This window comes from Pongo pygmaeus, chromosome 13, assembly GCF_028885625.2.
Source record: "Pongo pygmaeus isolate AG05252 chromosome 13, NHGRI_mPonPyg2-v2.0_pri, whole genome shotgun sequence".
NCBI lineage: Eukaryota > Metazoa > Chordata > Mammalia > Primates > Hominidae > Pongo > Pongo pygmaeus.
The window spans coordinates 103,865,182-103,893,006 of record NC_072386.2 but is presented as its reverse complement, the minus strand read 5'-3'; the positions used below and the strand labels follow the sequence as shown (position 1 = coordinate 103,893,006).

Below are 27,825 nucleotides of genomic sequence, written 5' to 3'. Positions count from 1 at the left end.
CCGAGAGGGTGCGGGGAGGGAATAAGGGGCGTAGATGGTGCAGGGTAACGGAATCGCGCAGTGAAGGCGGGTGACAGGGGCGCAGAGAGGTGCACAGTGACACGAAGGAGGGAGAGGGGAGGGCGAGGGCGACGGGGGAGGGGGTGGGAGAGGGCGAAGGTGAGGGGGGATAAGAGCGGGGACGGGGCGGGGACAGAGGCCGGTCGGGATGGGAGGAAGAGGCAGCCCGCAGGATCCCCGCCCCGCCGCCCGGCGCTTGCGCACCTCCGCCCGAGCCCACGGCCTTGCGGCTGCGTTTTCAACCGGCGTGTGAGTCAGGTGGGTCCTGGGCCCAGGAACCGGCCCGGAGCCGTGGACGCGCTACAGCTGAGAAGGGGACCCAAGGGGTCGGCCGCGGCCAAAGCCCTTAGGACCGCCGCCCCAGCTCACTCTGCGGACTGCAGCTATAGAGATTCTGCGTGAGGTCCGGGCTCCTGGACTTCGCCTTTCCCGAGCCCTGGAGGTGGAGAGAAAAGGTTCGTGCCTGCAGCGCAGAGCCCTAAACCCGCGCTTTTAGAAATCGAAAAGGCCCTGCCGGGCGCGGTGGCTCACGCCTTTACCGTAATCCCAGCACTTTGGGAGGCCGGGGGGTGGCGGGGGTCGGGGGAGGGAGGATCACGAGTTCGGGAGTTCGAGACCAGCCTGGCCAACATAGTGAAACCTCGTCTCTACGAAAAATACAAAAATTAGCCAGGTGTGGTGGTGCGCACCTGTAGTCCCAGCTACTCTGGAGGCTGAGGAAGGAGAATCGCTTGAATCCGGGAGGCGGAAGTTGCAGTGAGCCGAGATCGCACCACTGTACTACCTGGGTGACAGAGTGAGATTCTGTCTCAAAAAAAAAAAAGAAAAGAAAAAGCCGGCCGGGTATAGTGGCTCACGCCTGTAATCCTAGCACTTTGGGAGGCTGAGGTCGGGAGTTCGAGACCAGCCTGACCAACATGGAGAAACCCTGTCTCTACTAAAAATACAAAAAAAAAAGTAGCTGGGCATGGTGGCGCATGCCTGTAATCCCAGCTACTTGGGAGGCTGAGGCAGGAGAATCGCTTGAACCTGGGAGGCGGAGGTTGCAGTGAGCCAAGATCGTGCCATTGCATTTCAGCCTGGGCAACAAGAGCAAAACTCCGCCTCAAAAAAAAGAAAAAGCCGTGGTTCAGGAGCCAGAGCCCTCTGCTCTAGTCTTAGCTGTGCCAATGTGACTCCCTGTGTGATTTGGGGGTAAATTACTGCCCCTCACTGGGTCTCTGTCTATCCACCTGCAAAATGAGAGGATCTTTGGATGAGTCTCCTTAATTCATTTCCTGGACAAACTTCCTCCAAGGCTCCCCCAGATTTACCAGCAACGCCCTTCCCTAAGTATCAACTTGGCTGTACTTTCAACTCTGGCCCCTCAGGTTTCAAGGGGACGGCCTTGTCTGGGATCAGCTCTGTCTGGGGAAAGAAGCTGCACCAGCCTCTGGATAGCAGGCTGAGTCATTTGTTTCTTGTGCCTTGAGTCAGTTCTCTCATCGGCTCTCCTAGGCCAGTGTTAACACCTCCAGTAAAGATGGAAAAGTTGGGGTTCAGACAGGGCTAGAGACAGACAGCCTGCTGTGTCCTGTCTTTTCTCCTGTGCTGTACAGGTTCACCAGTTTTTAAAATCCAAATATATCTCATGGTACAGTGGAAGAACTGGCCAGAGAGTCTGGAAGTTTGGGTTCTGGTCCTGGCTGTGCCACTGACTCACTGTGACCTTAGGTAAGTACCTGCCCCTTTCTGGCTCAGTCTACTCTGCCCAGCAGCCAGGATATTGTTCAGATGCTCTGCAAGGCCCCTTCTGTCTTTGACATCCCTAATAATGATAATAGCAATCATAATAATTGTGTCCTGTGTGCCAGACAGCTGGCCTCTGTCTACTTGCCCTGCCTCAGGGCCTTTGCACTTCCTATTTCCACTGACGGGAGCACTCACCTACCTCTGCTTCTTGCACATTCATTCTTCTGATCTCCATTGAAACTTGACTTGCAGGGCCGGGAGTGATGGCTCACGCCTGTAATCCCAGTACTTTGGGTGGCCAAGGCTGGGGGATCACTTGAGTCCAGGGGTTGGAGAGCAGCCTGGGCAACATAGTGAGACCCACCCCCCCATCACCCCCCATCTCTACAAAAAGTTCAAAAATTAGCCAGGCATGGTGGCACGTGCCTGTAGCCCCAGCTACTAGGGAGGCTGAAGCAGGAGGATTGACTGAGCCTGGGAGATCGAGGCTGCAATGAGCCATGCACTCCAGCCTGGGAGACAGAGAGAGACCCTGTCTCAAAAAAAAATTAAAAACTTAAAAATAAATAAAAAGAAACTTCACTTGCTTATGACATTCACTAACTACACAGACTAGATGCGGTCCCTGGATTTATATCCTTATGGTATCTATTGACTTCATTTTATGTAAGTGTTTGTATAGTTCTTTGCCTAATATCCATATCCCTGTTCTTCAGTGCCTGTAAATGCCCTAAGGGCTGGAAATCTGTCCCATATGCTAGCAGCTAGCTCAAAAAGGTGCTCAGAAATTTGTTGTGGATTCAGAGTGACTTTCCTAGGGTCACACCATTGGCAGCACCAGAATTTGAACCCAGTCTGTCTGATGTCAGGGCCTGAGCTTCCGCCTTACCTGCTATTTTTCATTCTAGGATCTTGTGCTGTGAAGACATTTCCCAAGTGTTTCATGTTAGCCAGCAAATCTGACCCACAAGGCCTGGGAAGAGGTGATTGTTAGGTTGTGCAGAGGTGGTCTTATCCAGCTCAGCTTCCCCTGGGACCCACCGTGGGACCTGAGGCAGAACTGGGGTGGACTTGGCCTCCTCCATGGCACACCGGCTGCAGATACGACTGCTGACATGGGATGTGAAGGACACGTTGCTCAGGCTCCGCCACCCCTTAGGGGAGGAATATGCCACCAAGGCCCGGGCCCATGGGCTGGAGGTGGAGCCCTCAGCCCTGGAACAAGGCTTCAGGCAGGCGTACAGGGCTCAGAGCCACAGCTTCCCCAACTACGGCCTGAGCCACGGCCTCACCTCCCGCCAGTGGTGGCTGGACGTGGTCCTGCAGACCTTCCACCTGGCGGGTGTCCAGGATGCTCAGGCTGTAGCCCCCATCGCTGAACAGCTTTATAAAGACTTCAGCCGCCCGTGCACCTGGCAGGTGTTGGATGGGGCTGAGGACACCCTGAGGGAGTGCCGCACACGGGGTCTGAGGTTGGCAGTGATCTCCAACTTTGACCAACGGCTAGAGGGCATCCTGGGGGGCCTTGGCCTGCGTGAACACTTTGACTTCGTGCTGACCTCTGAGGCTGCTGGCTGGCCCAAGCCGGACCCCCGCATTTTCCAGGAGGCCTTGCGGCTTGCTCATATGGAACCGGTAGTGGCAGCCCATGTTGGGGATAATTACCTCTGCGATTACCAGGGGCCTCGGTCTGTGGGCATGCACAGCTTCCTGGTGGCTGGCCCACAGGGACTGGACCCCATGGTCAGGGATTCTGTACCTAAAGAACACATTCTCCCCTCTCTGGCCCATCTCCTGCCTGCCCTTGACTGCCTAGAGGGCTCAACTCCAGGGCTTTGAGGCCAGTGAGGGAAGTGGCTGGGCCCTAGGCCATGGAGAAAACCTTAAACAAACCCTGGAGACAGGGAGCCCCTTCTTTCTCCACAGCTCTGGACTTTTTCCCTTCTCCCTGCGGCCTTTGTCACCTATTGTGATAATAAAGCAGTGACTGCTGAGCTCTCAGCCTTCCCCCACTAACCAGCTCCTGGCCTCTGCCTTCCCTCATTCTCATTCACACCTGTGTCCCTTTTCCACTAGAGTCACCTTCACTTCCAACTAGATTCACAGAGGGCCCCACCAGCTTCAAAACCAGGCACTTTCAAACTTGGTTTTAGCAGCAGGGGCCTTTTGTCATGGGAGATCTGAAACCCCATTATGCAAAACTAAAAACAGACCCTGAAAAACTGCTGGAGTTGAAGCAGAGGTGCTAAGGTCTCTCTTTCAGCTTCTGAAACACCCTCCCTCTGGAAGCCTGGGGTCAGCGCTTAGTTTGAAAAGCAGGATGCTAAGCTGTTCTGTAGGGACAATGTCCATTAGCACCACATAGTATGAAGGGGAGAATTTAAACAAGGAACCCCATGACAGTCATGAGAAGAAATCCTGTTGACACATGCCTGCCCCATGTTAGGTAATGTGCTAAGTTACTTACATGCACATATAACCCTCAAAGCTACCTCGTTGGGCCTAGGTAGTTTGACCCCCTCCACAACTTTACTAATGAGGAAACTGAAATTTAGAGGTTAAGCAGCCTGCCTGAGGTCACAGCTAGCATGCAAAGACTCCAGGATTCCAGTTTAGGCACATCTGAATCCAAAGCCCATTGGCTTGACCACTAGGTTGTAAGTAGATGGGGATGCTTGTCATGTGAAACGTGGTACAGTGGAGATTCTGGGAGAATAGGGGAGGTGTCCTAAAGAATATCAATCTCAAAGGGCACACCAGTCGCAGAGACCAGTGTGGAGGTAGGAAAGTATGGGGAACAAGGACTGCAGTGTAGGGAATAGGTTTGGGGGGAGGTTGAAGTAGGCTGGGTTTTTCAATTCCTTTTTTCACTTTAGGAGGCTGAGGCAGGAGGATCACTTGAGCCCAGGAGTTCGAGACTAGCCTGGGCAACATGGTGAAACCCTATCTCTTCAAAAAATGTAAAAACTAGTCCAGTGTGCTGGCACGCACATTTAATCCCAGCCACTCGGAAGGCTGAGGCAGGAGGATCGCTTGAACCCACAAGTTCTGTTACAGTAAGCTACGTGCCACTGCACTCCAGCCTGGGCAACAGAGCAAAACCCTGTCTCTAAAAACAAAACAACAAAAAGTTCTCCTCCTGCCTCCCCACCTTCCCACACCTTTCTACTTGGTATTTGCTGGACATCTCTGTTCCTTGCCCAGTGCCAGGGGATACCACACATTAAAAACATAGGCACACTCCTGGCAGTGTGTTCTGGTGCCAGCAGCTAGGGAGGGCTCTAGAGTGGATGCTGAGTTGAGTAGTGGCATTGGGGGTGGCTTTAGATGAGCAGGGGGATGAGGAGGAATTGCTGCAGCAGGCCCATGAACTGTGGAATGAAGGCTGCTGTGAGGAGCTGGGTTGGTGGATTGGGAGAAACATGGCATGGGGGCCTTCAGGTGCCAAGAAGAGCCTTGGCTTTGACCCAGATTTTTGAGCAGGGGCTGTGCCCAGGCAAAGGCAGGGAAGATCTCTTTGGGACTTGACGAAACCCCTTTTGGTCTGTTTTCCTTGGGACTGGCACCAAGGCCAGGCAACAGTAATTTCCCCCCTTTTTTTTTTTTGAGATGGAGTCTCGCTCTGTTGCCCAGGCTAGAGTGCAGTGTTGCAATCTCGGCTCACTGCAACCTCCGCTTCCCAGGTTCAATCAATTCTTCTGCCTCAGCTCCCAAGTAGCTTAGATCACAGGTGTGCACCATTATGCCCAGCTAATTTTTTGTACTTTTAGTAGAGATGGGGTTTCACCATGTTGGCCAGGCTGGTCTCGAACTCCTGACCTCAGGTGATCCACCTGCCTCAGCCTCCCTTTGAGACTCTGTCTCCAAAAAAAAAAATTAATTAATCAACAGTGGTTTTCAAACTCCTCTGCGGCTCCCAAAGAAAGTGGGGAGGGCTCTGCCTTTCATCTTCTTTGGACGCAGGAGCCTAAAGTTGTAGGTAAGATTACTTTAGAAGAGAGTTCCTGGACAAAAGTGTGAAGACCACTGTTCTAGGGTGAACTCCTCATGGAGACAAACATAAAGGGACTTGCCTTGGGTCTTGGTAATGTCTCCAGGCTCTTTCTGCTACACTGAGCTGCGACCCACTTATTTCCGCGAATGCAATAAGGGTATGAAGACAGGCCAGCGTACAGTATACACCCAATTATCAACAAAGAACATGGAATAAATCTTTAATGCTTTTAAGACCTTTAATAATGCCCACGTGCCCTAAGGTTGGCCCTCTTACTCCCTCAGCTCTTTCTGGCTTTAAGCCATCACCCCAGGTGTGCAGTTTATGTCAGAGGGGGCATAAACTTATCAGGTAGGGAAACTTATCAGCTGCTCTAAGGGAAAAGGCTGTCCCTGCTATTACCGGTGGGCACAGGCTGGAGCTCAGCCGGCAGGGGCTACAGTCGGGTTACCTGGAGACATGGTCCCCTGGTCCTCTGAGGGCCTAGGCAGGACATGGGGGAGGACACGGTCCCCCAGGACAGAGTCCTCTGGCCAGGAGCAGCCTTTCAGGTTGCTCTTGTGTGCTAGAAAAAATATTTTCTCTATGTGCCATGTCATGAAAAAGAAGCACTGAATTAATGGGATGCGGAAACTTTAGCCACAGGCTTCTCTGCCTGTGAAGAGAGCACTTCTGTATGTGAAAATCTGGAGCAGGAGGCTGAATGGCAGTGCTTCTCCAGAGACCACAACATCCACCCAGTCACCTGTCCACCTACATTCACCTATCCATCTATCCATCCACTCACCTGCTAAATGTTTATTGCATGCTCACTATGCACCAGGCACCATGCTAGATGCCAGAGACAAAGTGAAGACACCCTCAGAGGGGCAGATGCATGGTGGATTTGGGAGACTAAGGCCCAGGGAGTAGTCAGTTCCTCACAGGTACCCAGCACTCAAAGCAGCAATCTCCAACCCTTTGAATGCAAGGACTTTTTTGCTTATCTGTGGTGGCAGATATCACAAAAATTATACACAGACTTTTTTTTTTAGCTCATCAGCTATCGTTAGTGTATTTTATGTGGCCCAAGAAAATTCTTCTTCAAATGTGGCCCAGGGAAGCCAAAAGTTTGGACACCTGTGATTTACAGGTTGTGCCTAGATCTGAAACAGACCCCCATCCCTCCTAAAGCTGCCCACTGGTTATGGGCCCTGTTTCTCTTAGAAACACCACACACATCATTTGGGAAAAGGACACCGAATAGAAACATGGCCTAAAAGGGTGGTGGGCGGTGGACCTGGCTTCCTGTGGCCAGAGGTCAGCGGACAATAGAAATGGTCTGATCGGCCACAGCAAAGACTGGGAAGAGGGGCCCCGGGAAGGACCCATGATGGGTATAGAGCACTGTGCCAGAGGCTGGCTCATAGAAGAGCAGCTCCCGAGCCTGCAAGTCCAGCACTACACCCAGCTGGGCTGGGCCCCGCAGCAGCCCCAGGGGCTCGTGCTGCCCATTGTGTGAGAAACGAAACTCCTGATCATAGCGAGAGAAGACCCAAGAGAAGGCATTGTGGCCCAGACGGCAGTCACTGCCAGAACCCTTGCGGGGCAGGTGGCCTGAGGCCACGCCCACCTTATAGGCACAACTCTTCTGGACATTCACCATCCAGGCATGGAGCCCATTCTGGAAGGAGGTGGCAGCCAGGGCATTGGGCCAGTGGTCGAAGCGCTCCGGGCCATCTGCACAGGCCTTTGACTTCTTGGTGCTGAAGGTCAGGGTCTTTCGATCATCTGACAATTGCAGGAAGGGGCTGACTGTCCTCTCATCGATCCGTATGTCCTCTGTGCCTGCCAGAAAGAATTCTCAGAGTTGCCGAGGGCCCACCCCTGCCCTAACCTGGTCCTGCCAGGTAGCAAAAGGTTCCTCACCACTCACTAGCATGGTGACCTCATATAAGCCATTTACTCTCTCTGAGCCTCGTCTGCAAAATGGGGGTCAAAATAGGACTTCTCACTGGGTGATCACGAGAATTAAACAGAATCATACATGTAAAGTGCCCAACATGTAAGTGCTCTATAAACTGTAGCCTGTATAACAATAGTTACTATCAGTCAAGACCCTCTACTATAAACTCTGATAGAAATAAGGCCCAGAGAGGAAAAGGGAGTTGCCCAAGTTTACACAGAGTTGGTGGGAGGGGCAAAATGAAGACAAAGCATTTTGTTCCTATACCTAGCACTGATTATACTCTTTCTACTTGGTCATATCTGTGGCCTCCAGATTGGACTTGTCCTAGAAACACAGCCTCTGGGAGCTAGGAAGCATGAGATAAGCAATTTCTAGCAAATATCTAAACTGCTGGAAAGTCAGGCATCATTTGATACCAGAATCTAGAGTAGAGAAGCTACAGCTTGTACCAAAATTGTAAGGATAATATGAGGGAGGGAGGATTAAAACTGAAAAAAAAAAAAAAAAAATCAGTCTGTTAACCTAACTGTTCCACGAATTGTGCAAAGACTACCATTGGGAGAATGGAAGCTTCCATCTAACTTGGAGGAGGCCTGCTCTGGAGAACCTCCGTGCTAAATGGGAATTCCTGGAGGCAGAAGACCATGTCAGTTTACCTCTGTGGCCCCAGAATGCGGCACAGGGTGGGGCCCACAGTTGGCCTGAGTCAGTGTGTGTAAAGTGAATAAGTGAGGCAAATCAGGCACTTTGATTCTTGGTCCAGATGTTCTTCAGTTGGCCATCAATTATATCTTCTTAAAGAGAAACCCCAGGTTTCCAATAAATAATACTGGGCTGCCCTAGTAGGTCAGGATATGAGGAAGACATGACTTATAGGAATGAGATTTATCTTTGACCCAACCACAGAACATGTTAGTCTGGAAATGGGAAGGACTTGGCCCAGCTGCCCCAGGCCTGTCTGGAACCTTGACCCTACTGACCAGCCTGCATCCAGCATGACTTGTTTAAGCTACCATCTCAGAAGCACGGGTCCCCAGTGTGAACCAGGAGTGAACCCCAGACAGACAGACAGAAGCCCAGTTGTCCTAATGGTCCTGGGCTCTACTGCTCCTAACCTGAGAGAGACCCAAGAACCGCCGTTGCCCAGAGTTGGGTCAGTAGTGGGCTCCGAGTGCACTTCTCATTAAAGTTTAACATTTCCGACTCCTGGGGATCCAAAATGCCCTCTGCTTCTTCAGTCCTTATATGGGGAAAAACAGAGACAGAGATTCAGGATGGTTCTGGAAATATATCTGGATCAATATGGGGTGAAGAGAAGAACAGAAGTAAAATCTCCTATCAGGTGACACCAAGATTGGCAGCTAGGGCCAGGTGCAGTGGCTCACCCCTGTGACCCTAGCACTTTGGGAGGCCTGAGGTGGAAGAGGATCACTTGAGCCCAGGAGTTTGAGACCAGCATGGGCAACATAATAAGACTCCATCTCTACAAAAAATTTAAAAATTAGCTGGGTGTGGTGGCATGCACCTGTAGTCCCAGCTACTTCGGAGGCTGAGGTGGGAGGATTGCTTGAGCCCAGGAGTTCGAGGCTGCAGTGAGCAGAGATCATGCCACTGCACTCCAGCCTGGGTGACAGAGTGAGACCCTGTCTCAAAAAAAAAAAAAAAAAAAAAAAAAAGTGGCATCCAGGCCCCACACAGGGGCTTGGGCCAAAAGGGAAGGTGGCCATTTCCCCTGTGCCCCCCGGAAACCTTAATTTTAGCAAAGCTGATGGACAGTTTACAGGAAGATGTGTTCTTGGTGCCAGTATTAGAAATTGAAGGTGGTGTGCTCTGCAGAGGAAGCAACTTGCCAGAGTCCCTCAGTACGTTAATGACAGAGCTGGGGCTAAGACCTCCTGGGCCTCTGGAACCCCTGCACGATAGGCTTTCTACTCTAACATCTTGCCCTTGCCTGGAAAATATCTCACCTCCCTCTCAGACCTGTTGAGGCAGTCATGTTTCCCTGGGTTTTGTCAGAAGTACAACCACTCCTCTACTTTAAAAATGCAAACACCTGAGGGGTCCACAGAGGAAAGGGCCATCAGTTATCACCCCAGCCACAAATGAATCATGGCACTGTGTGCTCTCAATAATTCTCTCCTCAGCTCACAATGGGGGCCTGGGTTTTGCTGGAGAGGTAATTTGGGACAATATGATGCCTAGGAGTTGAAAACTGCCACGTATCAGCAGCGAGGCCCTGGGCTTGCTGTTTTCTCTACAGAATCACACCTCAACTTTGCTCTAACCTGGGAGGTAGTGGTTATCTGATTTAAGAGGCCAGAACAGATTCAGAGCTAAAAAGGGGAGCTGGATGCAAGTCCTGCCTCCATGCAAAAATAGAACAAAACTGGGATGAAGCCCAGGCAGCATTCAACATAATTTTTTCCTTGACCTGAAGTGAAATCTCAAAGGAATATAGGGCAAAGTAGGGGTTTACCATGGAGCTTTGCAGCCTTTTGACCCAGGTGCTGAGAAAGACCTTTCCTACTGCCTCCAATCCTGAAGATGGCGTTGAGATCAGGCAGTGGTTCCGAGTACACACGCTCTCTCCCCATATCTCATGGCTTTGTCCATAAATGGAGTGGGCACAGGGGTGGGGCATGTGCCCTGATGGCTCTTTGCAAGACTGTCACTGACTGTTCTGTCTTGGGAGGCATAAGATGAACAGAATCTTAGAAATGCTGGGAGCAAGCTCTAGTAACAAAGGCTCTTTGTGGTCAGGACAACAGAGGGTCTTTTGCCATCTTCTCAGAATGCAGGAGCTCCCGCCAACAGGTGGGGAAGAAAGAGGAGCTGATGTCAGCGGTGCTAAGCTGTCATCCCAGGGCAAATGTGAGGCTGAACATAGTAAAGTCTATAGCGAACCACCTGGGCTACCTGCCCTACAGTAACGAAGGCAAAACTCATGGCCCCAAAGGGGTGGAAATGAAAAAGGGCCTGAACACAGCAGGCCCTGGCCAGGATCAGAATGCCCAGATGGTGCAGCAGGGTCTGCTGCAGTGTCCGGTCAGAGTTGAGCCCAGCCACAAGCGTGGAAACACCAGAGCCAACAAGGCACTTCTCAGATAAGTGAGTTTCCGGCTAGATGGGGCTTCACAACTTTTGAACACAGTACTTTGAGAGTATATTCCCTCAGCCTGGGGGCATAAAGAACTACAGACAAATCTGGAACTCTATGGATAGGCCTGTCAATAGTAGCATGGGCTTAGCAATGCTCAGACAACTTTGTATGTATTGTAGGATTGAGCAAATATTGATGTTGTTGGGGGCTGGAGTCCTCGCTGTAAAATAACAAAAGGTACAAATGTAGAAAGGGAGATGGCAAAGGAAAAACCTTGAGGTGTTACATTGGAATTAGAAGTTGTGATACGGGCTGGGCATGGTGGCTTATGCCTGTAATCCCAGCACTTTGGGAGACTGATGCGGAAGGATCACTTGAGGTCAGGAGTTCAAGACCAGCCTGGCTAATATGGTGAAACCTTGTCTCCACTAAAATTACAAAAATTAGCTGGGTGTGGTGACACATGCTCGTAATCCCAGCTACTTGGCAGGCTGAGGCAGGAGAATTGCTTGGACCCAGGAGGTGGAAGTTGCAGTGAGGCAAGATTGTGCCACTCCACTCCAGCCTGAGTGACAGAGCGAGACTCCGTCTCAAAAAAAAAAAAAAAAAGAAGCTGTGACACAAACTCATGCATCAAACAGCTACACACACACTCTCACTCTCTCTCTCCCTCTCTTCCTAGTTCCATTTGCTATACACTGAGTGAGCTGAGTGAGGCTTGGAAGCAAGGTCACTGAGTACCCTTAATGCTCAGATCTTGGTTTCTAAATATCATTCTCCACTAAAAACAACCAGGTTCCCTGAAGAAGCAGCTGATTCAGGGGCAGGAAAAGCACAAGTTGAGCTGGGGTTTTCTTCTTGTGCTTCTTGTGCCAGAGAGCAAGAAAGTGCTCAAAGAATGATGGGAACTTTTCAAAAGGACACAGGGTCCAGCTTGAAGGGGCTTCTACTGGCCAAATCTGGGACAGTCTGAATGTCAAAATTAGTAATAACAGTGACAGATTATAATGCATTGAATAAAATAAGAATCCATGAGTCTGTATTAATATTGAATAAGGGAACAAACAAGCAAATAAAAGGAATAATTCAGGCAGGAGTGACCAATGGATGCTAAAACTATTGGGAGAAAGTCTGAAGGGACACAGGATATATATGCAGAAAGTGTCTTCTCACAGACTGCTTATTAATTATAAAAGGAAAAGTGTAACTTTATAATGAGGAAACCTGGCAGACATCCAAGTGCTCAAAATTGACATCCTTGATAATGGACAAAGGGACATCATGTGCCCCCAGATATGATGAACTGAAGACAGATCACTTATGAGGTATTCCTGCTAAAAATGTATAACTTGAATCTAATCATAAGATAACATCAGATAAACCCAACTGAGGGAGATCCTATAAAACTGGCCTTGACTCTTTAAAAATGTTAAAAAAAAAAAAAAAAGCCAAGGAGTAATTCTAGACTTAAAAAGACAGCTGAATTAGGAAAACAAAATAAAACACTATTAAGAACTTTTGCACAATTGGCAACAGTTGGATATGGACTGTGTATTAGATTGTAGTATTATATCAATGTTAAATTTCCTTAATTTACACTGGGGTTATGTAAGGGAATGTCTTTGTTTCTAGGAGAAACATGCTGAAGTATCTTGAAAGAAAAGTTCATGTTTTCTGGAATTTACCCTCAAATAGACCATAAAAAAATAAGTTTCTAACATATATACTAGATAGATAAATAGGAAGACAGAGAGAATGAGCAACAATGAATGTGGCAAAATGTCAACAATTGATATTTTCTAGGTGAAGCTCATTGTACTACCTTTGCAACTTTTTTCTAAGTTTGAAATCATTTGAATAAATGAATCATTTGAATAAAAAATTAAAGATCAATTTAAAAAATCAGATCAGCTTGATATTAAGGACACACTGTATTAAAGGAAGATGACGAAGATAAAGGAGATAGAGAAGATGGGTAGAAGTGTGAAAAGATTGTACAAGGGGAGAAGTGGGAACAAGCCAAGCATGCATTAGGAGACAGTAAAATAAATATGATCCGTCTACACTGCAATACTTCACAAACTTTCAAAAAAGTGATGTGAATGTAAATGTACTGACGTGGAAAGAGGTCCCAGATAGCCTAACAAGTTTCACAACAACAGGTATAAAATGATCCTATCTGTGTTTTAATTTTTTTGTTTTTTTTTGAGACAGGGTTTCACTCCCGTCACCCAGTCTGGAGTGCAGTGGCAGGCTCTCAGCTCACTATAACCTCCACCTCCTGGACTCAAGTGATCCTCTTGCCTCAGCTTCCCCAGTAACTGAGATTACAGGGGTATGCCCCCGCATCTAGCTAATTTTTGTATTTTTAATAGGTTTCGCCATATTGGCCAGGCTGGTTGTGAACTCCTGACCTCAAGCGATCTGCCTGCCTAGGCCTCCCTAAGTGATGGGATTACAGGCGTGAGTCATCATGCCCAGCTTTTTTTTTTTTTTTTTTTTGAGGTGGAGTCTCTCTGTTGCCCAGGCTGGAGTGCAGTGGTGCATCTCAGCTCACTGCAACCTCCACCTCCTGGGTTCAAGTGATTCTCCTGCCTCAGCCTCCTGAGTAGCTGGGACTACAGGCGCACGCCACCACACCTGACTAATTTTTGTATTTTTAGTAGACAGGATTTCACCATCTTGGCCCAGGCTGGTTTTGAACTCCTGACCTCAAGTGATCCACTTTCCTCGGCCTCCCAAAGTGCTAGGATTATAGGCATGAGCCACGGGCCTAAAAAACATTTTTAAGACAACAACCAAAAAACCGCCACATACCCTCCTATGACGATATATAAGTCCACAAACGCACATCTATTCAAACCCATCGCTGTCAGGGAATGGGATTGGGAAAGGGTAATGCAGACTCATTTTTCTTTTTCCTTTTTCTTTGAGACAGGGTCTTACTCTGTTTCCCAGGCTGAGTGCAGTGGTGTGAGCACAGCTCACTGTAGCCTCAACCACCCAGGTTCAAGTGATCCTCCTGTCTCAGCCTTCTGAGAAGCTGGGACTATAGGCTCTCAGCACGAAGCATGGCTAATTTTTTATTTTTTTGTAGATATCAGGTCTTATTGTATTGCCCAGGCTGGTCTCAAACTCCTAGCTTCAAGCTACCCTCCTGCCTTGGCCTCCCAAAGTGCTGGAATTACAGGTGTAAGACACCATGCCCAGCAAGATTCATTTTTCATTTTAAATGGCTTTATATTGGTGGATTTTTTTTCTCTCATGCACATGTATTGCTATTGAAACTTAAATATAAAAATAAATAATTTATACCCATTGAAATATAGAAAAATAAGTAAATAAATAAGAAGAATGGGCTGTGTTCCCTAAGTATAGCTCTGAAATTTCACACAGAAGGTTTGTGAATTACTCTGCCTGGCAAATTATGTCTTCTTGGCCACTTCCTCAGGTCCTCAGCTCTTTTAGAACTCAGGCAGGACCTGGTGAAATTCTTTTATTACTGAAGAGCTAAAATGCAAAATTTGAGTGGTAATGCAGACTTAAGTTTCAAAGATTCCTCCATGAGGGAAAGGAGGAGTGAGGCAGAGGCGACAGTACCGGGGCAGGTGTTAGATGGGTCCAACCCCTGGTTCCAGGCTTAGGGAGATCCCGTCCCCTTTTAGAGTCTCAACATTTTCATCTGCAGATGGAGGTGGTAAAACCCTCCAACATGGTGACTACCTTTTTACAGAGGAAGTTTAAGAAAGCAGTGGCAAGCCTTGGATTACTAAGTATTCCACTGCCTTTGCATGTGTTTTAAAGCAGTTCTCTAAGCCAAGGGCAGAGACATTCCCTGTCCACAGAGCTGGGCTCCAGAAAAGCCACTCAGCTGCACACCCTGTGCATTCTCCCAAGAGCAGCAGGGCTGAAGGCAGTGGAGTATGAAGAGGCCTAAGGGTCTCCAAGACTACCCAGTCAAATCACGGGGTCTATACTCACCTCTCAAAAATCTCTTGCTCCTTCTGCTGTGAGAAAAGAAAACAAAGTCAAGCTTGGCACCAGATACCCAGCAGGGAGTCAATGCTAGGACAGATTTAACTACCAGAAAGGGCTCCATGTGGACTCTAGAATAAAAACTTCTACTCTTTAAGACCAGCATAAAGCTTTCTAGGCTATTCTACATAAAGCTTTCTAGACTATTCTACACACACACACCCATAACACATGCTCAGAATGAATCACTCTACCCCATGTCCCAGGGCATCCTGGATTCCCCTCAACTCCACTCAGGACCATCGCCTGTTCACCTGACAGCATCCCCCATGAAGACTGTCAGCTCCTGGATGGCTGCGACTCTTTCTGAGTCTTCTATTGTGACTGTTCCAGTGTCTGTGAAAGAGCATGCTCTGTCCATGGATGCTGTGACTAAATGAATGCACAGTTTCGAGCAGTCATAGAAACTGCCCTACTTGCAGAGGCAGTGGGACAGCTCAGGTGTTCCACATTCTTCCTCTGCTTGTGACTCAGATGCCACCTTCTCCCCTCAAAACTGCAGGCAGCTGCCTAACTATATAAAATACTTTGAAAGGCTATGTACCAAATATGAATTATGGTGATTTCTGGGTGGTAGGATTAAGGATGAGCTCTGTGTTTTCATATCGAAGACCTTGTCAGCTCCCCGGAGCACAGTGTTCTCTATACATGCTCCTGAACTCTTTCCATCTCCTCACTTCCTTTGACACAGCTAGTCTTCTTATCTTTCAGGCATCAGCTTCTAAGTCGCTTCATCCGGGAACCTTCCCTGACCCCTCTTTCCCCTAGCCTGGATTGTCCGTCCCTAGCATGGGTGAGTTCCTCTACCATAGCACATATCCTTCCATATCCTAATTGTCAGTTAGTGTATTTGTCTCCTTTGTAAGGCAGGGAGCAGCTGACAGCTGCATCTCGTTACTCTGCCCCATAGCACAGTGCTTCACATATAATAGGCACTCAGTACACATTGACTCACTATCAAAAGAAAACTATTATCAGTGCCAAAGAAACATAGTTTTATTCCCTTGCCTCATGTCAGAGAAGAAATTATTCAATGATACCTGTTAGAGCACAGTAAGGCAGACTTTATTCAAGACCTCATTGCAATGGGGTCTTGCAATGGGAGACAGACTGGGTTCAACTCTGAATACAGCGTGGACAGGTAGGAATTTACAGCTAAGGAGCAGGGTCGGGGGTTAGTGGATAGAAAATTACTAAGAGGAAACATTGGGGGTAAGGGGGATTATGGCTAAACCTACCTAACAGGATTCTTGCTGCAGACAGAACACAGTGATCAGACATCACCTAGGGGATGGTGGTGGATGAGGAACCTGATCAGATATCAAGGATGATCAGATATCAAGGATGAGGGTTTCTGGCTACATTGACTTAGCAGGGTGCTTTTGCAAAAACTGGATTTTATAATGAAGTGCACAGATGGGCCTGGGAGAAGGCTCAGAAGCCTGACTAAAGTTTGGCCAAGGAAAGAATCTTTGTCACTCATCCCTGCTCCAAATTCTCATTTCCACCCTCCTTATACTGACAAACATTCTCGATATTTTCAGACTTTTAGGGATCCTGGCCAACTGGTCATGCCCTCACCCTTGCCTGACTTACAATCAGCTGGAGGTCATCCAGGTGGGTAAGCATGCCCACCAGGCCGGTGCGGATGGTGTCAAGCTTCTGCAGCGCCTCGGCCCAGTGCACCCGCTGTGTCAGGATGCTCTGGTGGGCCCGCTCCTCTTCGCCATGCACCTGTTCCAGTAACCGCTGCTCCTCGCTCTCGCAAAGACTCCTCACCAGACTCAACCGCTGGATAACCAGTTCTCTCGCTGCACTGGCCATGCTCTGATGAGGGATAAAATGAGGAGTCGAGTGGTCTATGCAAAGCCCCGGTCAGGATTAAGAGGGTTTAGGCTCAGTGGAAAGGAGTGTTGAGATTGATTAGCAATGTCTGCCACGGGCTTAGTAATGGAAATAATAGCATGTAAGCCTTTTACTTTGACATCTCTGCCCTAAGACTTCCCAAATATGGTTTAGGGTAAATAAATTTGAGATACAGACATGTAGGCCATATCTCAGGGGGCCATGATCACATAATGGAAGACCTGGGCAGGACTTAGAGCCCAACTAGAATACTCTGCTTAATCACAGTTGGGAATACAAGGTCAAAGGATCAAGGTCAGAGAATCACAGAATTGCAGAGCAGAGGGCCTAAAAAGTGTCCCCATCAGCAGGATCCATACCAGCAGTGGTACAGTTGATATTTCACCATGTTTGAGGGAAAAAACTGATGACTTCCTAACGCTGTCCATCTCAACTGGTTATGTGGTAGAATTTCTATCTGCCACAGAAGAGGCCTGAAATCAATTCTCAGACAATTAAGTTAACAGGTGTCTTCTTGTAATTCTTAGCACAGTAATTCTTACTGCATGCCTGGCATGCAGTAGGTACTCAAATATTGACTGAATAGGAAATTTTTTCTTTTTTTTTTTTTTTTTTGTTTGTTTGTTTTCATTTATTTATTTTTTTTTTGTATTTTTATTTTTATTTTATTTATTTATTTATTTGAAATTTTTTCTTTAATTTTTTTTTTTTTTAAATAGAGATGGAGTTTCACCATGTTGCCCAAGCTGGTCTCAAACTCCTAGGCTCAATGAATATGCCCAACTCAGCCCCACAAAGTGCTGGGATTATAGGCATGAGCCACTGTGCCCACTCAGGAAATTTTTTCTGACTTAGTAAAAGATCTCTTAGTAGTGCTCACATTGCAATTCAGTAGCAAAGCTGAGACTGGAACCCAATTCTCTTGACTCTCAGGCCAATCCCATTCCCCTACACCAGATGCCACCTGGCAACCAATCCTCCCCAAAGGCACCTGTTGCGTAAAGCAGCCGCACTTGTACTCTTGCCAGACAAGTGGGACTAGAACTACCTCCATCATGTCAGAAAGTCAGGGATAGCCAGCAGCTTTCCCTATGCCCTGTCCCTGAAGACCTGCTTTGTACAGTGCACAGGGCAGTCATTCCTATTTTACAGAAAACACCGAGACCCACAGTTTGCCTTACAGGGAGGAGAGAGTGGCTAAGTGAATGGCAAGTGAACCCAGAAGGTAAGACTCCAAGTTTATAGTGTGCTCTTGAGGCAACATAACATAGTGGTCAGGAAATTAGGCTTTAGAGATAGTGTCTAGATTTAAATCTTAACTGCTCCGCTCATTAGCTGTGGAACTTGGAACATATTCCTTATCTTCCCTATGCCTCTATTTTCTAATCTGTAAAATGAGAATAATAATAGTACCTACCTCATAAGGCTATGGTGAGGGTTAAATGTGTTAATATAAAGTAAGTAGAACAAAGCCTGCTACCTTATGTGTTCAATAACATTCATTCACTATTGCTCTTCTTCATCTTTTTTTTTTCTTTTCTTTTCTTTAAGAGACAAGAGTCTTGCTCTGATGCCCAGGCTGAAATGCAGTGGCACAATCATAGCTCATTGCAGCTTTGAACTCCTGGACTCAAGCGATCCTCCTGCCTCAGCCTTCCAAAGTGCTGGGATTACAGTCATAAGCAACTGCATCCAGCCCACTATTATTCTCCTGTTTATCTCACCTTAATGCCTTACCCACAGGGTGAGCCCCTGAAACCATGGTTGTACTGTGTGATCCTGGATCAAAACAGATCCTCATCCAAGATGAATCAGATTCTGATTCCTGCCTAAAAGACTCTAGTCAATCTCAACAAGTTTGTTGAGCCATTCCCAGAAAAGGAGAGCAAAGAAAAGAAAAAACTTCCCTTTCCAAACACATGACAGAGAGTAGACAAACCAAAAACCCTCTCAGAATAAAGTAGAGAAATGCTGGAAAAATAGCCCAAGCATCCTTTTAAAAGTGTAGTTGTGGCTGGACACAGTGGCTCATACCTGTAATCCCAGCACTTTGGGAGGCCGAGGCAGGTGGATCACCCGAGGTCAGAAGTTTGAGACCAGCCTGGCCAATATGGTGAAACCCTGCCTCTACCAAAATACAAAAATTAGCTGGGCCTGGTGGTGGGAGCCTGTAATCCCAGTTACTCAGGAGGCTAAGGCAGGAGAATTGCTTGCACCTGGGAGGTGGAGGCTGCAGTGAGCTGAGATTGCACCACTGCACTCCAGCCTGGGTGACAGGGCGAGACTCTGTCCCAAAAAAAGAAAAAAAAAAGGTTTTTATTTTTTGTTTTTTTGGGACAGGGTCTCGCCCTGTCACCCAGGCTAGAATGCAGTGGTGCAATCATAGCTCACTGCAGCCTCAAACTCCCAGGCTTAAGTGATCCTCTCATCTCACCCTCCCAAGTAGCTGGGACTATAGGCCCATGCCATCATGTCTGGCTAATTTTTTAATTTTTTGTAGAGATAGGATCTTGCTATGTTGCCCAAAACAGTCTCGAACTCCTGGGTTCAAGTGATCCTCCTGCCTTGGCCTCCCAAAGCGCTGGGATTACAGGCATGAGCCACCATGCTCAGCCCAATGAATAAGCTTAAGAGATATATATATATAGAACTCTACAGGCCAGGCACAGTACCGGGTCATGCTGGTAATCCAAGCACTTTGGGAGGCCAAGGCAGCAGGATCACTTGAGCCCAGGAGTTCAAGGCTGCAGTGAGCTATGATTGCGCCACTGCATTTCAGTCTGGGCAACGGAGTGAGACTTTGTCTTAAAAAAAAGAAAGAAAGAATAATGAAATTAAGACAAAGATACAAAAGAGCAGATCAAAAATACTAGAAGCTGGTTCTAAAGACTAATAGTCAAACCTGTGACAACTTTCATCAAAACTAAGAACAACTTTATCTTAAGTAAACCCTTAAGAAAAAAGAGTTCTGTTTCCCAATCCATTGAATAAGGCTCACATAACCTTGATACCAAATCTGATGAGGACTGTACAAGAAATGAAATTCATAGACTAATCTCACTCCTGAGCATATAAGCAAAAATCCTAAAACAAAAATAAAGAATGCTTTACTGAGATTAGCAATCCAAATTCAGAAATTTTGTATTAATAATACAAGGGGATAGGAAAGGGTACATGTGGCTATAAAAGGGTAGCACAAGGAGTCCTAGTGATGGAACTGTTCTGTATTTTAATTGTGGTAGTAATCACGTGAATCTATGCCTGTGATAAGATAGTTAAATAAATATACACCATTTGAGAGCAGTGATCTCTCCCACCTCCTTGGAACCCATGCTGGGACACTCTGCTCTCTTAGTTTACTTCCGTTTCATTAGCTGATTTCTTGGTCCCCTTCACTGGTTCCTTCTGTCTTCTCAATAGGAGGCGAAGTGCCCTAGGGCTCAGTCTTTGGACCGCTGCTCTTTCGTGTCTACACTCATTCAATTAGTGATGTCATCTTCTCCCACGGCTTTCAATACTATTTATACACTGATAAATCCCAAATTTATATCTCCAACCCAGCCCTCTCCCAACTCATATATGCAGCTACCCACTCAGCACCTACACTTGGATGTCAAATAGGTATCTCAAACGTAACATGCCCACAACAACTTAGCATGCCTGCTCTCCCCCACTCCCCTCCCTGCCTCCGCCAACCATCACTCTACATGCAGTCCTTCCCCACCCCAGTTCATGGCTGCTCCATCCTGCCAGTTGCTCAAATAAAAAAACTTAAGCGTTATCCTGACACCTCCCCTCTTTCTTTCATAGCCTACATCTAGTCCATCAGCAAATCCTGTTGCCTCTTCAAAATACATGCAGAATCCAGCCACTTCTCACTAGCTTTGCCACCATTGCTTGGGTCCAGACCACACTTGTTTCCCACCTGGATTATTACAATGGCTTCCTAACTGGTCTCCCTGTTTTAACCTTTACTGCCTATAATCACTTCTAAACATCGCAGCCAAAGTGTTTCTTTCTTTTTTTTTTTTTGAGACAAGAGTCTCACACTGTTGCCCAGGCTGCAGTGCAGTGTGCAGTCTCAGCTCACTGCAACCTCCGCCTCCTGGGTTCAAGTGATTCTTCTGCCTCAGCCTCCTGAGTAGCTGAGAATACAGGCGCCCGCCACCATGCCCTACTAATTTTTTGTATTTTTAGTAGAGATGGGGTTTCACCGCGTTAGCCAGGATGGTCTTGAACTCCTGACCTCGTGATCCGCCTGCCTCGGCCTCCTAAAGTGCTGGGATTACAGGCGTGAGCCACTGTGCCCGGCCTCAGCCTTCTTAATGAAGTCATTCCTGGTCACAGCACATGTAATTGCAACCCGTCCTATTCCTCTTTCTGTTTTATATTTCCCCATAGCACATATCACCTTTGGACATAACATATATTTTGTTTGTTACTGTCCCTCTTCTGTGACAAGAATGTAGGCTTCATGAAAATAGGAATTTCTGTTTTGTTCACTGGGGAATGCCTAACCCATTGAACAACAGTATCTGGCACATGGTAGGTGCTCAATAAAGATTTGTTAAATAAATAACTGGTGAAATATCGGTAGCTTTCTTCTTAAAGTCAGGATTTGTCAGGCCAGGCACAGTGGCTCACGCCTGTAATCCCAGCACTTTGGGAGGCCGAGGCGGGCAAATCACCTGAGGTCAGGAGTTCAAGACCCGCCTGGCCAACATGGTGAAACTCCATCTCTACTAAAAATATAAAAACTTAGCTGGGTGTGGTGGTGGGTGCTTGTAATCCCAGCTACATGGGAGGCTGAAGCAGGAGAATCGCTCGAACCCAGGAGACGGAGGTTTCAGTGAGCAAAGACTGTGCCATTGTACTCCAGTCCGAGCAACAAGAGTGAAACTCCGTCTCAAAAAAAAAAAACAACAAAAGCCAGGATTTGCCACACTAGCTTCTATTTAACACAGCACTAAGGTCATAACCACTGCAGTAAGACAAGAAAATAAAAAGGATAAAGAAGAAGAGGGGAAGAGGGCAGGGGAGGGAGACGGAGAGCATCATGCAAAGTGAAGCATAGATGGGCACCAAGTAGCTACCTGGACTCCTAGCAGCTTTCTGGTTCCTGGTCTAGCCCCTTTTAGGTCCTAAGAGGACCCCTAGTGTCCTGTCAGGAAATGCCCCATTTTGCTTATACTTGTTCAACTGGGTTCTGTTCCATGCAATGAAAAGAACTCTGACTAATGTGGTACCAAGTCTGCTCCGTGTACTATAGGGAAAGGAGGGAGGAGATATGCAGAAAGAAATTCATAGGCTCTGCCCCTGATAGGCATACTTGAAAGTGATGACACAGCAGTGGTAATGAGTCCACTGAATAAAAAATCTGCAGTGGAGGCCAGGCATGGCGGCTCACACCTGTAATCCTAGCACTTTGGAAGGCCAAGAAGAGAGGATGGCTTGAGCCCAGGAGTTCGAGACCAGGCTGGTCAATATGGTAAAACCCCATCTCTACTAAAAATTTACAAAATTAGCCAGTCATGGTGGCAGGCACCTGTAATCCCAGCACTTTGGGAGGCCGAGGCAGGAGAATCGCTTGAACCAGGGAGCCAGAGGTTACTGTGGGCCAAGATCGCGCCACTGCACTCCAGCCTGGGCAACAGAGTGAGGCCCCATCTCAAACAGCAAAAAAAAAAAAACAAAAAACAATCAGCAGTGGGATGTAGCAGAAGGAGCACTAGCCTAGAAGACAGAAGATCCAGGTCATAGAACTGACTGCCAGGAGGCTATGGGGGCCTTGGGCAGGTCAGTTAACCTCTTTAACCTCTATAAGGACCCATTTTCCTATTTGTAAATGGGGATGTTACTGCTACCTATTTCATAAGATTGTCACAGAGAATATTCAATGTAAAAGTCCTAGGTTATTTTATAATTCTGGAGCTGGGCAGAAAATGACCAGATGGTAGAAGAATACGACCCTTCTTGATCCCCTATGCCAAGACACCCAAGAAAGTCATTTGCTAGCAGAGTCTTTGCACCAAGTATGGTACAGGAACAAGCCCACCCTGCCCAGGTGGTAAAATTGAGTCTCTGAGGGATGGGAAGCTTTGCTAGTAGCAAAATGAGTCTGTGAGGTTGGTAAGGGACCCTAGACTTGCCCAAGTCCCTAAGTCTAAGGCCTTATCCTGGGAGGGGGCCGAGTAGAGAGGAAAGAAGAGGAATTACCACTGCTCTTTGATTCTTCCCCGGCAGGACGTCCGCCACATACTTGGTGATGGCAGCACTCTGTAACTGCAGCCTCTCACACTGGTCCACAATCTTGTTCTGCAACACAAACAACGCTTGTGGCATCTTGGTCCATGTACCTGAGCCATTCACTCCATCCCAGTGATTTTCTCCTGTTACCACACATCAGCCACCCACTCCCATGGTCATAGCCCAGATCTCATCGTTATCAAAAACTGCACCACCTCCTAAATCTCCATTTCAAGGATCCACTCTCTCCCCACTATGCCCTATCCTTCTCACTCCCTAATTCTAGGATACCTATTCCAGCAACAGCTCAGTTGAGGCCACCAACATAGTGGGACCACCTTTCACTGTCCATCATCCCCTTCTGTGACCTCACTTCCGTCTTTATCCCAGAACCCCAGCCTATCATTATAATAACTTTAAAACAAATTTTTGCTTTATGAATATTCTCAGGCTATATTATTTAGAAACATTTAAGATTAGAATCATTATATGTTGCTGGTGAACTGCACACTCTCTAAGTGACTTTATCTTTAGTAGTATGTTTGCTTTAAAGTCCATTTTGTCTTGTGTTTATTTTTATTTTTATTTATTTATTTATTTTTTGAAGCAGAGTCTCACTCGGTTGCCCAGGCTGGAGTGCAGTGGCGTGACCTCGGCTCGCTGCAACTTCCACCTCCCAGGTTCAAGCGATTCTCCTGCTTCAGCGTCCCAAGAAGCTGGGATTACAGGTGTGTGTCACCACGCCCAGCTAATTTTTGTATTTTTAGTAGAGACAGGGTTTCACCATGTTGGCCAGGCTGGTTTCGAACTCCGGACCTCAGGTGATCTGCCCGCCTTGACCTCTCAAAGTGCTGGGATTACAGGTGTGAGCCATCGCACCCAGCCGTTTGTTTCTTTTTAAATTTATTTATGTATTTATTTTGAGACAGAGTCTTGCTTGTCGCCCAGGCTGAGTGCAGTGGCATGATCAAGACTCACTGCAGCCTTGACATTCCGGGCTCAAGTGATCCTCCCATGTCCTTCCTGAGTAGCTAGAACGACAGGCACGTGCCACCACACCTGGCTAATTTTTGCATTTTTTTGTAGAGATGGACTTTTGCCATGTTGCCTAGATTGGTCTCCAACTCATGGGCTCAAGCAATCCTCCTGCCTCAGCCCCGAAAAGTGCTGGGATGTTACAGGCGTGAGCCACCATGCTCAGCCCGTTATAATCACTTTCTGGCACACACACTCTTGGTCCTCCGTCATACCCAGCTGCCTGACTGTCCATACCTTCTGTTCTGTCCAGAACTGCTCTCCCCCAAGTTATCCCCATTCATTAAGCAGCACCATCAATCATTCACCTGTTACCCAGACCAAAAACCCAGGAGTTTGTCTCCAACCCCACATCAATTCCATTAGTGAGTCCTATCAACCCCATCTCCAAAGTCTCTCTCTCTCCTCTGGTCACCTCTACTCCAGTTATTCTATCCAGGTTGCCATGATCTCTCACAGGAACCACTGTTAGAACCTCTTAACTGGGCACCCTGCACCCCCAACCCCCCAGCTAGCCAGAGCCACCTTTTGTAAGGAAATCAGACCAGGTCATGCCCCTACTCAAAACCCTCCAATGGCTTTCAGTACACTCACTGTGACATCAGGCTTCTTAGCTTAGCCAACCTAGCCCTACCTGATGTGACTCAGCTTATTTCCCCAACATCACTTTCTACCTCTCTCCACACTGGCCTTCTTTCTGTTCCTTAAATGTACCAAACTTGTCCTGACCTCAGTGCCTTTGCACCTGTAGTTCTGTTTCCACCAGTCTCTCTCACTGTGCGTGTGTGTGTGTGTGTGTGTGTGTGTGTGTGTGTCTCACTCCCCAACTGCATTCAGATGTCATCTCTTCAGAGAGGTCTTCCCTGACCATCTCCCTCCTCACCCAATCTCTTACTTTGCTTTATTTTTCTCCCTTGCACTTATAATTCTCTGACTATATATTATGTGTTTGTCTACCTTTTTGGGTATCTGTCTCCCCCACCACTGAAACAGAAGCACCATAAGTCTGACTTCTCTATGTCCTAGTACCTCAAAGAGAGTTTCTGAACATAGAAGGCCCTGAATAAATATTTGTTGAATGAATGAACACCCACTGCCTTGACCACAAGAGGTTCAGCAGTTCATGGCTCTCAAAGCTATGAGCATCATCCATGATCTCAGGGGAGTTTTAGAAATGGCAAAGCTGGCCGGGCATGGTGGCTCACACCTGTAATCCCAACACTTTGGGAGGCTGAGGTGGGCGGATCACCTGAGATCAGGAGTTCAAGACCAGCTTGGCCAACATAGTGAAACCCCATCTCTACCAAAAAATACAAAAATTAGCCAGGCGTAGTGGCATGCGCCTGTAGTCCCAGCTACTCGGGAGGCTGAGGTGGGAGAATCTCTTGAATCTAGGAAGCAGAGGTTGCAGTGAGCTGAAATAGCGCCACTGCACTCCACACTCCATCCTGGGCGACAGAGTGAGACTGTCTCAAAAATAAATAAATAAATAAATAAATAAATAAATAAATAAATAAATATAAATAAATAAATTTTAAAAAAAAGGAAAGAGAAAGAAACGGAAAAGCTGAGGCCCAAAGAGAAGTGACTTCCCCAAGAAGGTATGGGCCAGGGCCCTGCTTTTGCTCTCCGTTTCTCCAGGTGATACCTAGGGCCTGTCCAAGCAGCAGTCCCTCCACTGTTTCCCCTAAGAGTTCTGCCTCAGTTCCATCTGCCAAAAGGCAACTTAGCTACCTCTTCCAGGAAGCCCTTGTAAATCTTTCCACCCAGAAGTAGAAATTAGTCTTACATTTCACAGGTCCAAATACAAAGTTACAGAATTGAGTTGACTAGGAGGAAGCTTGATCACCATGCACCATGGACTAAGAGCACTGAGAAGGCTTCTGAAAAACCACAGGGCAGGAATCCAGAGGTAGAAGAGCAGTAGAACTGGTGCTGGTTTTGGTAACAATCTTGCCCTAGGGTGAGATTTATTTGCTGACTGGATGGATAGAGGAAGGAATGTGCAAAAGACAGAAATCTACTCTAATTTGGAGGAAGAGAGGGTAAGACCCACCTCCCTTCAGGCAAAGTAGATAAATATGCATAGGGCCTCAGAAGGGTTCAAAGAAGGCTCCCTGGGGTAGTACCGAAACTAGCCCCAGGTCTGCCACCTGCCCGAGGCTTCACTCTTTCCACCACTCAAATCCAGTCCTGATAGCTACTTTTAAGGTTTCCATGACATTCTCACTCCCATTAGCATCACTTCCTCCCTCCAACCGCCGAAGCAAAGCAGCAGTTTCCTCTTGCCTAGTCAATGACTCCTTGGGTCCCACCCCTGACCATTAGGAAGCTTGGAGGAGTTACTGCCTTGTTCTGGACCTCTGGTGCCTCATCTGTAAAATGTAGGTAGGACCCCTTCAAAGGTGTGGTCAAAACAGAATGAGATGACAGACATTTAAGTACTTTGGAGTTTGCAAAGTTTTTGTCCGTTATGCAAGTTGGTTACACCGCGTTATCCAGGTTTATTTTTGTCATCATTATTGTTGACAGAGGTAACAGGTAGGACGAACCAGGAGCTTTTGGGTGTTGCTGAAAAACTGAACCCCTCCCGAGCTCAGCACCCTATATAAGATGTGTTTATTACAGGTCACTCTGAGTAGGTGAAGTCCCCAGCCAGAGCCCTCAGGCTTCACAGCAGGGGTGAACTGCAGAGTCGGGTTGGGAGAAACAAGCTGTTTAATCAAATTGCAAGGAAATCCCCAGGGGCCACAGAGAAGCCCAAGGTGACTTCGACTCTCCCAATCTCAGCAGCTCAGGAGAATGGTGATGACAAGGAGGTGGCCATCCTGGAGCCGAGCTGGAAGTGGAGGTGGCGAGAAAGCCTGGGTGAAGGGGAATCTCCTGATATTCTCCCTACCCCCACCGTTTATCCAGCTGAAGCCCTTAAACCAGCTTGAAGTACAGTCAAGGCCAATCCTGAAAGCGAAAAAGAGATCACCGCACCAGAAGCCAGAAGGGGTTAGGAGAAGGGGGAAGAGGCGAAAGGAGGAGGGGGCTTTGAGTCCAGCGGTTAAGGGATAATGTCGCGCTGGATTTTATCACTGTCAGTTTCCACAGGGACGGGAGCTGGGGCACACCCTGCGCTGAGAACTGGAGCAGCTGAGCCTTTCATGCCAGCCCCAGCTTCCTCAACAGAGCAATGGAAGGGGCCTGGGGAGCCTGGGTCCCCTTATCGCTAAGCATTTTACCCACTGTCTTATTTATATCTCACAACTCTAATAAATACGCGCTATTATTATTGTTGTTGTCCCCAAACTACAGATGAAGACACTGAGGCTCAGAGAGTTACGTGACTCACAGGGAGTAGATTCGAACTCAGGCCAGCCTGACTTCAAAGGCCACACCCTTAATCGCCTAGTCCTACAGCCAAAGCCACCGAGGAGCCTGGGCTCCGGGGCCGGCTGTCGAGTCCGCCCAGCCCCAAGCTCCCCAGTCCCTGCCGGGTCCCGCCAGGCGCGCCCGGGGTCTCCGGAGCCCTCGCCTTCCGGCGCCCACACCAGCTCACCCGCAGCTCCTCGGCGCGCTCCTCCGCCCGGCGGATGCGGTGCCCCCGGCAGCGACCGCCCAGCCCCGCGCAGGCGGCGCACACGGGCCGTCGCTCGGAGCCGCAGAACCAGCTCAGAGCCTGGCCGTGTTCGGGGCAGAGTGGTCCCGGCCCGGGCCCGGACCCCGGCCCCGGCTCCGCGCCCTCAGCGGACATGGCCGTTCGCCCGCCCCGTGCGCTCCACCTGTCGCAGGTGGCGGCGGGCGGGGCCTGGCTGACCCCGC

General features: G+C 48.0%; 2 protein-coding genes across 6 annotated transcripts; one reads left to right on the top strand and one right to left on the bottom strand.

The window, feature by feature from the left end:
- The first annotated feature begins 228 nt into the window (after positions 1-228).
- Positions 229-3,807, top strand: HDHD3 (haloacid dehalogenase like hydrolase domain containing 3). 3 transcript variants are annotated; one of them, XM_054500917.2, is made up of 3 exons: positions 229-515; positions 1,700-1,773; positions 2,700-3,807. In XM_054500917.2, the coding sequence occupies exon 3, from the start codon at positions 2,875-2,877 to the stop codon at positions 3,628-3,630; it is 756 nt and encodes a 251-aa protein (XP_054356892.1). In that variant the 5' UTR covers positions 229-515; positions 1,700-1,773; positions 2,700-2,874; the 3' UTR covers positions 3,631-3,807. The 3 variants fall into 3 exon arrangements, with proteins under 3 accessions (XP_054356892.1, XP_054356890.1, XP_054356891.1); XM_054500915.2 differs by having other exon boundaries at positions 1,659-1,773; XM_054500916.2 differs by having other exon boundaries at positions 229-1,773.
- Positions 3,808-6,004: 2,197 nt separating this feature from the next.
- Positions 6,005-27,796, bottom strand: BSPRY (B-box and SPRY domain containing). 3 transcript variants are annotated; one of them, XM_054500913.1, is made up of 6 exons: positions 27,563-27,796; positions 22,951-23,049; positions 16,465-16,695; positions 14,815-14,840; positions 8,849-8,973; positions 6,005-7,612 (listed from the first exon to the last, which is right to left on the bottom strand). In XM_054500913.1, the coding sequence occupies exons 1-6, from the start codon at positions 27,755-27,757 to the stop codon at positions 7,086-7,088; spliced, it is 1,203 nt and encodes a 400-aa protein (XP_054356888.1). In that variant the 5' UTR covers positions 27,758-27,796; the 3' UTR covers positions 6,005-7,085. The 3 variants fall into 3 exon arrangements, with proteins under 3 accessions (XP_054356888.1, XP_063505872.1, XP_054356889.1); XM_063649802.1 differs by having other exon boundaries at positions 14,815-14,837; positions 27,563-27,767; XM_054500914.1 differs by lacking the exon at positions 8,849-8,973.
- Between the last annotated feature and the right edge of the window lie 29 nt (positions 27,797-27,825).

What these genes read in the sequence shown, in the direction of transcription:
- BSPRY (XM_054500913.1), bottom strand. Translation starts at nt 27,757, where the DNA reads ATGTCCGCTGAGGGCGCGGAGCCGGGGCCGGGGTCCGGGCCCGGGCCG. An exon ending in AGCGCGCCGAGGAGCTGCGG is followed by an intron (nt 23,050 to 27,562) that starts GTGAGCTGGTGT and finishes TTTGTGTTGCAG; the next exon opens with AACAAGATTGTGGACCAGTG. An exon ending in GAGCAAGAGATTTTTGAGAG is followed by an intron (nt 8,974 to 14,814) that starts GTGAGTATAGAC and finishes TCCCCATATAAG; the next exon opens with GACTGAAGAAGCAGAGGGCA.
- HDHD3 (XM_054500917.2), top strand. Translation starts at nt 2,875, where the DNA reads ATGGCACACCGGCTGCAGATACGACTGCTGACATGGGATGTGAAGGAC.